This window comes from Podarcis vaucheri, assembly GCF_965113315.1.
Source record: "Podarcis vaucheri genome assembly, chromosome: 1".
NCBI classification, from domain to species: Eukaryota; Metazoa; Chordata; class Lepidosauria; order Squamata; family Lacertidae; genus Podarcis; species Podarcis vaucheri.
Genome location: NC_138759.1, coordinates 136,192,180 through 136,204,314, shown reverse-complemented (window position 1 = coordinate 136,204,314; position 12,135 = coordinate 136,192,180). Strand labels below are relative to the sequence as shown.

General features: G+C 43.2%; 1 protein-coding gene across 4 annotated transcripts in view; it reads left to right on the top strand.

Moving 5' to 3' along the window:
* HDAC4 (histone deacetylase 4) overlaps nt 1-12,135 on the top strand; it is a 123,503-nt gene that overhangs the window by 93,423 nt on the left and 17,945 nt on the right. For 3 of the 4 annotated variants that reach the window (XM_082229214.1, XM_082229212.1, XM_082229213.1), the window contains exons 21-22: nt 1,859-1,978; nt 7,848-7,945. In XM_082229214.1, the coding sequence (XP_082085340.1) occupies nt 1,859-1,978; nt 7,848-7,945 (218 nt within the window). Of the gene's footprint in view, nt 1-1,858; nt 1,979-2,967; nt 3,194-7,847; nt 7,946-12,135 lie in introns of those variants that run through there. The other variant, XM_082229215.1, reaches the window with a different exon arrangement.

Below are 12,135 nucleotides of genomic sequence, written 5' to 3'. Positions count from 1 at the left end.
TTTTTTTACACCCCACCCCCTTTCCAATACAGGTACAAAATGCAAGAACTCTGTCAGCAAAAGTGCAGTCATTAAATCTCAATAAAATGTGGGTTTGAATCCTCAAAACGTTTGAGCTTGATTTTCTCCTTTGTTGACAGGAGAGCAAGGCCAACCAAACGTGCATTCCAAGTTGAAGAGCACTTTGCTCTCAGTCAGCACAGGGCTTAATGTCTGGAGCATTTGCAAAATGCTAATAATTATGGGGATGCCCCCTTCTTTCCAGAGCATTATAAGCTTTGGAAGCAAGTTAGGTATCTAGCCCCACCAGGGAACATCTACCTGAAAGTCTCCTCTGTATTTTGCTTTTGTTGTGGAGATATTCAGCTTGTTACAAGCAGGACTGGACCAAAAATTTCAGTACAGCACCCTAAAAGGCAGTCTGTTACCCCAGGGAAACTAGGGCCAAAGAAAGCATTCACACATCACATGCATAGGTTCCTATTGTGAAGCACCTGTCCTTTGGAGGACTTACACTAAGACGTCATTTGAACCTATATATTCTGCTCTTTGAAGGCAGGGGTTGCTGAACTACAGCTCTGATCATTCTAGACCGTAGGCCATGCTGGTTGGGGCTGGCAGGAGTTGGAGTCCAACTACACCTGAAGGGTGTCATGTCTTAAGGGCACTACCCTGAAAAGTGGTGGGCAGGCCTGCTTGCCACTGCATCCACATCTGCACAGGAAAGTTGGAGAGAGAGGAGCCCTTTCAGCCAGTAAAGAATTGTGCACGTTTTACCCAGATCTTCACACTAAACAAATCCCCTTGGTTTCTGCCTAGTTGTTACATCCTAAGGAACACCAGTGGCATATGATTGATGTTTGAGGGAGGGAGATTGCAGTGGATGGGTTGAACTTCTCTTTATTACATAGAAGGAGAGAGTGCACAGACTTGCCATTCCTCAAACCACCAGCAGCGATTGTATTGGCTTTGCTACTAGTTTTGCTGCCCCAGGAAGTGCTGCTGCAGCAATTTCTGTGGCACTTCATATTTGTTCTCTATCAAGGACATTTGCAGCATGGCAGTTTGGACCTTCCTGTCTATCTGTTATAAGGCACTATTAGATTGGTGTCTTCTTGTAGATTCTATCAGGCAAGCATGTTCAGTTGTAAATTAATATGAGGGCCAGGTCTACCTATGGCCCTGTTCCCACCCTGCCTGCCACACCACCACTAAACAAGAAAGTGAGACAGCAGTCAAAACACAGGGGGCAGGGCAGGGCGGTGGAGGGCCATGCTAGCAGATCACATCCAGCATCCCAGTTCAGGTGTTCCCTGGATTTCCCTTGCAGTGTTTTTCAGTCATTTCCAATCTGTTTTCTTGGACTCTTCTCTCAGAGATGCAGAGACCCTTGTCTGAAGGGTACTCACACAAGCAAGGAGTAGCATGGCCATACTTTCACCTGGCCCCACGTTTGTGTGTAGGCTTTACATCCTTTATCACTGGAAGAATCAATTATTACTAGTTTTGATGATGTTACTATACATAGTTGAAATTATTGCAGGGCAGTTCTCTATGTTCAGAAATGCTTACTTGCCAGTCCACCTTTTGCATCTTCTATTTATAGGACTGAAAGTGAGTCCCTTCGCAGTATGCATCTCATGTGACAACCAAGCATAATGCAACAAGCATTGTCACAATCATTTAACCATACATTAGTGTTACTAAAATTGGTGGTATGAAATTGTGCCTTGCTGAGCCCTTCCCCCTGCAGGGCTTTGGTAGCATGAACATGAAACGTTGCATTACAGTTAGTGTTAATGTAGACAGCCTATCATGTTATAAACCTTCTCATATGATATCATCTTTATCCCTGAAGGATGTACACCATGGAAATGGTACTCAGCAGGCTTTCTACAATGATCCTAATGTTCTTTATATTTCACTACATCGCTATGATGATGGAAACTTCTTCCCGGGCAGTGGAGCTCCTGATGAGGTAATAATAATAATAATATTGATATGTGTTCTTACAGCATTTGTTTATAGTAATGGTATTGCAATCTTAGAGGTCACTCAAGCAATAATGGATTAGGACTTTCACTACAATTCGTATGGGGGTGTGGCAAATATGAATGTGTTGATGCTCTATTCAGACATGTTGTTTGCTTGTTAAGGCACACCAAACATCACATCTGTGCATGCTGCTGTCCTTGAGGCGGGGTGCAAAGCCTTCTGCTTGTGAAGGCTCCCAGTGTGATATAGAATCCCTCAGAACTGTGTTTCTGAATAATGCAGGCAGCTTCCATGAGTAGAGGAGGCTCCCTGCTTTGAACTCAAGGAGAGTGGCAGTCAGCTGTAGTGATCAGATCAGTCAAGGAGGGCGGCAGTCAGTCTTGGTGAAATGAGCGCATGAACCTAGTGCGCTCGTCTCCCTACTTGCACCCAGCCTTTACACACAAGCAGCACTCTCAGATTCTTGTCTTCAGTCTTGGCAAATGTCATTTAGTCTCCCTCCCCACTTCCTACCCCAGCCTCTAGTCCAGGCTTCCTCAACCTCCACCTTCCAGATGTTTTGAGACTACAATTCCCAGCACCCCTGACCACTGGTCCTGCTAGCTAGGAATCATGGGAGTTGTAGGCCAAAACCATCTGGAGTGCCGAGGTTGAGGAAGCCTGCTCTAGTCACTACAACAACTAGAGACAAGTATTGCTAATATAGGTAGGCAGGCAAGAGTCACTTTTTTGAACTTTGGTTGGCATTCCTAAAAATAATAGTTGGCATTTAGTATCAATATTTATTTAGCTTTGATTTGTCAAAAGGCCTTGCTTTTTTCTACCAGTAGAGGACACCCATCCCCTGAGTTCTTAGATCTGGAAAAGGACAATTCTTACAACACATAGGATTTATACATTGTTTCTAATGAAAGTGAATTATGGACATTTCACAATCCACTCTCTACAAGGTTTTGTTATTTGTACTTACAGGAGGGAGCAGCCTTTCTTGCCCTGTCCTGTCTTTGGCCATTTGCTGATAAAAGCTGTGAATGGAGCTAGTAGTGATGGTTACGAAAAGCATGGAGTTCTTTGATAGTTATACACCTCTGGAATTGGGAAGATCTAGTACTCATTGCATTATTTAAGAAGTGGAAGTAAGAGGTTGCCCTGTAATATCCTAGTGGTCAAATAAATTATGTACTAAAGAAAAGTAAAACATTGACTCTTATATAACCGTGGTCAATTGTATATTCTATCAAGGTAGGAAAAAAATTTAAAGTTTTGCAGAAATTTGCCCAACCCCCACTGCTATAGTGTAAGTTGACAAAGGGAGGTATGGGAAGGCGACCATAAGAATGCGTGGTCAGGGTAAAATATGAATGCTCTTTTGGCAGAATATGAAAGGTTCATGACTGACCATTTGAGGCTTCAGCAGAGTAGACTGTACATGTGCAAAACAATGAGAATTGGTACACAGTTTACTTTTTTCTTACACGCAAGAAGTCCTGACAATCTTTGGGCCCATGCTTGCATTAAGAAATGTAACATGAACTGAAAGATCACTGATGTGATGAGTAATGGTTTGTTTGGCTGGAGCAGTATCTTTTCCAGCAGTCATAGTAGTGTGAATCACTGTAGTCTATATACCTTTGATTGCCCAGCTGGTATGCAACATTTGTCCATGACAGTGTGTACCTGATAATGGTTGAGACTGCTTGTGTGTGTGCTGCATGAACAGACGTGGGAATTAGGAACCTGCATGCTTTTATAACATGAAGTGGAACTCATTCCCCCATCCACCAGCCTGCAAAAATCCTGTGCATATTTGGAAATTCATGCTGTCTCACGTTCTAAGGTAGAAGGTATTTCACTAATTTCCACAATGACCTCCCTCTGGTCTTGCTGCTGCTGTGATACTCAGGGCTAAGCTTAATGTTGTGTCTGAACAGACAAACCACAGGCCCAGGTTAAGCCATAGGCATAGGTAGCATGATGGCAGCAGGACCACCAAAAGAGTGCAGCAGTTTTTATCTCTCCAGGAACCTATGCACTATGTGCACACTGGGCCTCTGTCTCGCTGATGCCATTCCTTACCCTTCACAGTGCACTACTGTATTTTTGTCATCTCCTGCCAACCAAGTTCAGTCAACCTAAATAGTGCCAAATGCTTGGCTGTACAGCATGAGCTGCAGCTTCATCCTTAGGTTTTGCTGAAGGTGTCCTATTTGTGGAACCATTGTGCACTTAGTCCTAGAGTTGGAAGTCTCTTTGTAATTAAGAACACTGAATGTTTCTGGTACCCCCAAAGTGCACATGTCATGTAAGTACCCAGGAGGCGAGGAACCCGGCTTCTACTCTTAAGGCTTCAGTGACTGCGTTAAAGGCATAGAGAGGTAGCCTCCTAGGTGTGGTGCGGCACACAGTCCCCAAAGTGCTCACATAGCTTATTTTTCTCCCAATGAACCCAACATATCCAACTGTGAAGTTGAATTTTTTAAACCTTCTGTACTTTGACCAAACTGCAGGAGGCAGTAGAAGACAGGAGTGCCTGGCGTGCTCTGGTCCAGGGGGTCACGAAGAGTCGGACACGACTAAACGACTAAACAACAACACAAGCTGAAGTGCAAGTTGAACTTGAGGACATTTTGTAAGAGAAGTGAAACTAAAAGCAAATAGCACCAGAATCAACAATGAGGAAATAGACTAACATTTTGAGAAAAATCATGGTACTGTTGTACTTTGTAACATACAGGAATTTATTGTTGAATTGGTGCTGCTTATGGACACCATTTTTTGCAGTGTTCTTATGACGCCAATTCCTTTTCTTTTCTATTTACATTTAAATCAGAAATTTCCTTAACACCACAAATAATTTAAGTAAAAATAGTACATTATAGATCTGTAGTCTTTGCTGGTGTTGTAGCTTGTTAGTGCAATTTTGGTGGGCAGGTTATGTATGGTGAAGTTTCACTGGGTGGCTTTTTACACTGCACCCCTGTTTCCATTGGCTCCTCACCTGAGTGCACAACCTTGCTGTTTTATTTCTGGTAGCCAAAACTTATAAGAATGTGCCTATTTCTAGCAGTTGCTGTATGCTGAAGGTATACTTGAATTTCAACAACCCAGTTAAGAGAAGCTGTTCTCTCTCAAACTCCACACAGTACTTATAAGGGATTAGCTTGGAGACTATAATCAAAATACACACACAATAAAGGAGACTCTTGCAGAAGATCTTATCATTCTTGTGTGATCTTTAGGAAAAAATCTAAAACAAAAAAGCACATGGCTCCATTGTGCAATTTTATAATAATTGCTTTTGCACACTTTGGGATTTGTTTAAGTTGTATAGATGCAGAAATACCGTATTTTTCGCTCTATAACACGCATATTTTTTCTCCTAAAAAGGAAGGGGAAATGTCTGTGCGTGTTATTGAGCGAATGTGTGGTCCCTGGAGCCGAAAAATCAGACAAAAATCAAATCGGGCTTCACGGAGAAGGGAAACCTGAAAAGAGGAAGTGGTTGCTTTCCTGCATTCTGCCTCAGGGTCTTACTGCCCACCCTCTCTGTTTCCTTGCTGTGTTTGCTCAAACGGAACAAAGAGCAGGGAAAGCCCCTCCCCTCCAGGCAAGCAGAGGGGAAAGCAGAGCGTCCTTCCTTCTAATTCCTCTCCCTGCTCCGGAGGGAACAATGTTTGTGAAGGGAAGAGAGATTACAGGTTCAGCTTAAAATTCTGATTTGACTTCCTGCTTTTTGTTTTTGGGGACACACAGCATTCAAATATGCTTTCTTCCATTTAAAAGGATGAAATCCTTAAACAGTGTTTTGCCTGTAAATTCATGCGATCTGGAAGATTACAGTGTCTGTACCTCTTAAGGGATGGCAAAGCTTAGGTTTCACTGCTAAATAGTTCTTAATGCAGTTAAAATGCTTTCTTCTGTCAAGGCAATTAAAATATATATATATCAGGCAGCCGGAAAACATGCAGGTGGGAGGGGGAGAGAGAGAGAGAGAGCGCGCTGGCTGGCTTGTGTGGGTGGGGGGGGGGACTTTTGCCTTCCTTTCCTCACGTTATAGCCCTCTCCTGCATTCTTAGCCTTCTGTGTTTTTCCTTCCCTCCCCAGTTAAAATGTGGTTACAAAGCATGGATCCACATGGATCCTCAGGATCTTTGCATTGGGTCACCCCAAATTCACCATCAGAGCACATAGCATGTCCATGGCTCCAGCCTGCCCCCCCCCAAATCACGCACCCACTGTTGCCTGGGGCTGCAATGGTGCAAAAACGTGGTTACAAAGCATGGATCCACAGGGATTCTCAGGATTTTTGCATTGGGTCACCCCAAATTCACCATCAGATCACATGTCTGTGGCCACAGCATGAATCACAAACATGATACGTCCACTGTTTCATTCAGAATATTTTTTCCCTTGTTTTCCTCCTCTAAAAACGATGTGCGTGTTATGGTCAGGTGTGTGTTATAGAGCGAAAAATACGGTACTTGCACACGTGCCCAGAATAGAAAGGACCAGTGAAGAGAGATTGAGGGAAGGGACAAACGTTCCCCCCGCCTGATACATCCACTGATATGGATGGCAAGCCGCAGAATAGCAATGAAAAAACATGAAAAAGTGGCCCTATGTAAGCCAATGTACCAAATAGGCACACAGAAAAATTAGATCTTAGCGACCCTTTGTGATAAAAGGCAGGCCTTGACCTGGATGCACCCATAGACAGAGCACATCATGCCAAGGTCATAGGAACTCAGGCAACTGGGATGGGGGGGGGCAGGAAAAAACCCTGCTCCAAGGCCCAGCTCTCCCACATTCACTTAAGAATGACAGCTCTTAAGATACAGTCTTTATATTTTTAGCTGGAGACCAGGAGGCATGGTTTCCTCTGATACATGCTTGTGCTATTTTGTTGATTATAAGAGAGTATTTTGTTATTGCAAATAATCTCAGCCAGTGGCTTCTGGCCCAAAGCAGCAGTGATGATCCTGAGCTCACTGGATCCAGTAAGGAAAATGTGTGCACTTGGATATTAGAACTCCAGGAAACATTTTTGGAAAAGAAGCTGATTCTGCATTTACAATATTTGCGGCAGTTAAGAAGCTACTTCAGTGTACCAGATCCAGAGTCCCCAGCAATTCTGTGTGAACAGCTTTAAAATATGACTGGAACTTTAAACAATTTGGTGTGTTTTTGTTTTTGTAAATGTAATAATATTTTAAAGTCACGAGCATGAGCATATGCTTTTCTTTTAAATGCTAACTAAGGATTAAGGCTGTTTCTGCCTTTCATCCCACTCATTGATCTGGAGAAGAGGAGGTTAAGGGGTGATATGATAGCCATGTTCAAATATATAAAAGGATGTCACATGGAGGAGGGAGAAAGGTTGTTTTCTGCTGCTCCAGAGAAGCAGACACGGAGCAATGGATCCAAACTACAAGAAGAAGATTCCACCTAAACATTAGGAAGAACTTCCTGACAGTAAGAGCTGTTGGACAGTGGAATTTGCTGCCAAGGAGTGTGGTGGAGTCTCCTCCTTTGGAGGTCTTTAAGCAGAGGCTTGACAACCATATGTCAGGAGTGCTCTGATGGTGTTTCCTGCTTGGCAGGGGGTTGGACTTGATGGCCCTTGTGGTCTCTTCCAACTCTATGATTCTATGATGGCGCAGGAAGCAGTGGATTTTTAAGCAAAATAGAATACCTTCTCAACAACAACTGTTGTGTTACCACACTTTGAATTGTAGGAGCAACATAAAATTATTGGAGATATTGCTGAGGTGATATGGGCAGCCCCCCATGCATGGCCATATTTGCCAGAGGTGTAACCTGCTGCTTTCTTTTCCTCTCCACCCCTTTCTTAGGTTGGCATAGGACCAGGTGCCGGTTTCAATGTTAACATGGCATTTACTGGTGGTCTTGATCCACCCATGGGAGATACAGAATACTTGACGGCTTTCAGGTAATCCTCTCTGATTTTCCTGCCTATATTTCTCCCTAAATGTGCCCTTTGAGTTCTTGTATGTGTGTTTGTGTGTACACACACACACACACACACACACACCCCTCTCTTTCTGTGTGTGTTGAGTACCTTGCTGTTCTGAGACCAAGGAATTGAAGCTGACTGCAAGTGGCAAGGTCCTGATGCAATGTGGAAAGACTGGCACATGGACACTGTTCACCAGCACAATATTGATAACCCTCATGCATGCATTCATGTTATAATAATGAATAGGATTCTCTCTCAGACATGAAACACAGTGAAATTGCCATTGTGCATAACTTTGTATAGAAAAGCCATTTCGTACATTTTGCCATTTTATGACACAATTTCCCAAAGTTGTGACCCAGTTCAGATGATCATTCAAGACTTCATAAGCCATGGTTTATGAAACAACCTCAGGTCATTGGCCATTCCAGGCTAGTTGCTGCATGTTGTCTGCTTTAATAGTGCTAATAATAAAAATTGTTTTCAGTTGATCTGGATTTACAAGCAAAGCAAATTTCTACCTTATTGTTAGAAGAACAGGAGACAGAGGGTGGTATTCCATGCTAGTCCTCCTCATATGAGGCCCATTGAAGTTAATGGGCATGATTAACTTAGGTTCATTAATTTCAGTGGGTCTAATCTGAGAAGGACTTAATTAAACACAACCAAGAGTAGTAACCAAGAAGGTAGGGAAGCAGAATAGAAAGAATGTCCCCTGCCAGCACAGAACTAATTGCATTTTCATCCATATTTAAATAATTTGTTAATACCTATCTAAATTTGGTTCCACAATGCGTATGTATTCTTTACTTGTTATTCCATCACCTCTGATGGGCCACTTTGGTCTTATTCTGCTGTTTCAGTGAATTCAAGTAAGTAGAGCATTGCTTGATCCAAGAGTTTATAGCCAGATTGGAAGAAGATATTGATGGAATCACAGTTCTCGGTATCATAATTCTATGTATATGCTTTCAAATCTCATCAAAGGAAATCATAATACACAGCACAGTCTGGAATACATAATTCTTTTACTGAAGTTTTAACTAAGGTCTCTAAAGTAAGAGCTTTCAAGTATCCATGAGCTAAGTAGCTTGCACTATTCAGGTGTCTTTTGTTTTTAAAATGGAGGGTCATAATGTATCGGTTCACTTGAGATACGTGGAATTTTGCTGTGCATCTGTGCTATGTACATCGTTTAAGTGCTACTCCAGTTTACCCAGATGTGAGCACATCATGCTAAATGGGCAAAGATTGCAGTTAAGCTCATCCTCCTGTGTACTATTGTGCTACATAGTGAACTTATTGCCTGATATGGGGAGAGTTTTAGGAAAGTACTTTCCATGATGTATAGGTATAGATAATACCAGAGGAGTGAATACATTCCCTACCTCTGATTTATAGCATCACATGAGCATTGCAGATCTATGCTTCCCTGTCAGATGGCTGTGGTTGTCATGCTCATCTCGAGTCACATATGTTAAATGAAGAAGTGTGCAACACTAAATCAAGGTACTGCCATTACTTTCCCTTCAGCAACAAACAGTTGTAAAGACCAGTGGTCGAGTACATGTCTTCACAGCAAACTGTTATGGATCACTTACACAGTGAGTTTTGTTTAGATTATTGTCACTTGAAAAAAAAAATTAAGCTAGCAATATCCCTCTGTACACAGGGACACATTATTAAAAGATTGTATTTTTATTCTGCATTTTCTCCAAGGATCTCCAGACAAGAGATATGAACTTGCATCTCCCCAGTCCTTGCTTGGCTTTCTAACCAGCTTTAAACCTCTTTCCATTTGATGGGGCACTTATTTGGAAAACAAAGTGAAAAGGGGCATGTCCTGCACATTTCTAGATCATGCTCTGTTGTCTTCTAATTAAGCACTTTTTATTTACTGATGCCTGTAGTTGTTTTGCAGTTTGCATGAGATGCAAGCTTTTACAAGAAGTAAAACTTTTTTGATAACAATTGTGGCATTTACCAGTAGGTAGACTTGCCAACTTTTATTGTTCCCAAGTTTTGTTTTACAGTCGTACCTTGGATCCCAAACGCCTTGTGAATTGAATGTTCTGGCTCCCGTATGCTGCAAACCAGGAAGTGAATGTTCCGGTTTGTGAACGTTCTTTGGAACCCGAATGTCTGACGTGACTTCTGCAGCTTCTGATTGGCGGCAGGAGCTTCCTGCAGTCAATTGGAAGCTTCACTTTGGTTTTGGAAGTCAAATGGACTTCCGAAACGGATTCCGTTCGACATCCGAGGTACCACTGTATTTTGCTAAAACTTATATGAAAAGCTTTACAATTATTTTGAATAACTCTCATCTGTTCCCTTTCTTTTATGGTGATCCCCCACAAAGCATTACTGTGGGGTACTCAAGCCTGCTATACCTGAAAGCTTAGTTCCTGCTTACCGCAAAGCACCACAGAATGCAAGCAGTACATAGGAAGTTGTCTTATACTGGGGCAGGCCATTGGGTCATCTAGTTCAGCTTTGAGTTTTGAGTTCTGTCCCAGCCCTACCTGAAGGTGATGTGGGGTGAGCCTGGGACCTTCTGCATGCAAACCAGGTGCTCTGCCTCTGAGTTGAGGCCTTTCTTTAAGAGCTTGATCAATTGCACGAATGGTTCCAGTCTGTTCCTGAGACCAGATTTTATTGTCCACAACAGGTGACCGCTGTCTTCTCAAAAATGTTCAGTGCAGAAGTCTGTGATGCTCGTGTATTGAATGATACTGCCACTGGTCCTTGCCACAAAAGAACCCAATGCATTGCCAGTATGCTTTGGGCAATCTCCACCTTTTCTGGTCTCTTTGAATACCTCTGGTTAAGGAATGAGTTATTCGTAAAAGCCTTCCTGTGGATTTTACTATTGGTGAAGGTGAAGAACTTAAGTACCATCTTGGATAGAGGTGTCGCTGTTGAAGGGCAGACACTCTTGCCCTGTGACTGGCCGTCCACTTCAGCTGGAAAAACCAGGACAGCCCTGAGTTTGGACCAGGGCACTTGCTGGATGCAACTAGCTACAGTGGTGCCCCGCAAGACGAATGCCTCGCAAGACAGAAAACTCGCTAGACGAAAGAGTTTTCCATTTTGGAGGTGCTTCGCAAAACGAATCTCCTATGGGCTTGCTTCGCAAGATGAAAATGTCTTGCGAGTTCCTGCGGGGTTTTTTTCCTCCCCCCCTTTTTCTAAGCCGCTTATCAGCTGATCCGATAAGCCGCTAAAAGCCGCTAATAGCGCTAATCCGCTAATCCGTCAATGGGCTTGCTTCGCAAGACGAAAAAACCGCTAGACAAAGAGAATCACAGAACGGATTATTTTCATCTTGCGAGGCACCACTGTACTTGTCTCTCAGCTAGATGTGTCCAGTGGTTTCAAAATATTTGGACCTTGTGCCATATTGAATACAGATAACTAGGTGTTAGCATTGCTATATAAAGCATAAGCATGGAAACACTGCATTCCCATCCAGTTCCCAGCTTCTCCTCCTCGCTTTGCTACAGCTTCCACTTCAGGTGATGAATAGGGAGTGCGCCCACTCACTGCTGCCCCCTGAACCACCTGGATTGAACTTCTTTTGAAGTGTGGATTTACATAGATGTTTTAAAATACATTTTTTCTCCTGGGCTTGTAGCTTCTGCTTCTGCTTTGTGGCAGACAGAACTTGCCACTGCATCTCTCTCTCTCCCCAGCTGAAAGAGCAGCTGGGTTAAGGCAAGTGTTGATGCCCCAGATGACAGTGGTACTAGAATGGAGGTGGATGGGGGTGAAGGAGGTGAGAGATGACAGATATGTAAAATGGGAGGGGGGGTAAAGATCTAGGAGGTATTTGTATGCTAGAGTCCTCCCCACTTCCACATGATGATAACAATACACCTTTTGTTCTCCCTGCTGCTCTTGACTGTTGCCAGGGTCTCTCACATTTCCAATTCCACTGCAATTCTAAGTATTTGAATGCAAATATTCCCTGAGAAGAGGCACCAGCTTCAGTCCTCTTAAATGGGCCATAGGCAAACCCAGAGTGAACGGTTGCCTTCTTATCTGTGTTGCCTAGCCTTGACTTTTGCACCACTGCATGAAGCCAGCCTTGAAGAAGGCCACACACTCTGGGCACCCACTGCCCAGCCTGGAATGTCAGCCAGGTGGGCCAGATCACCACTGGC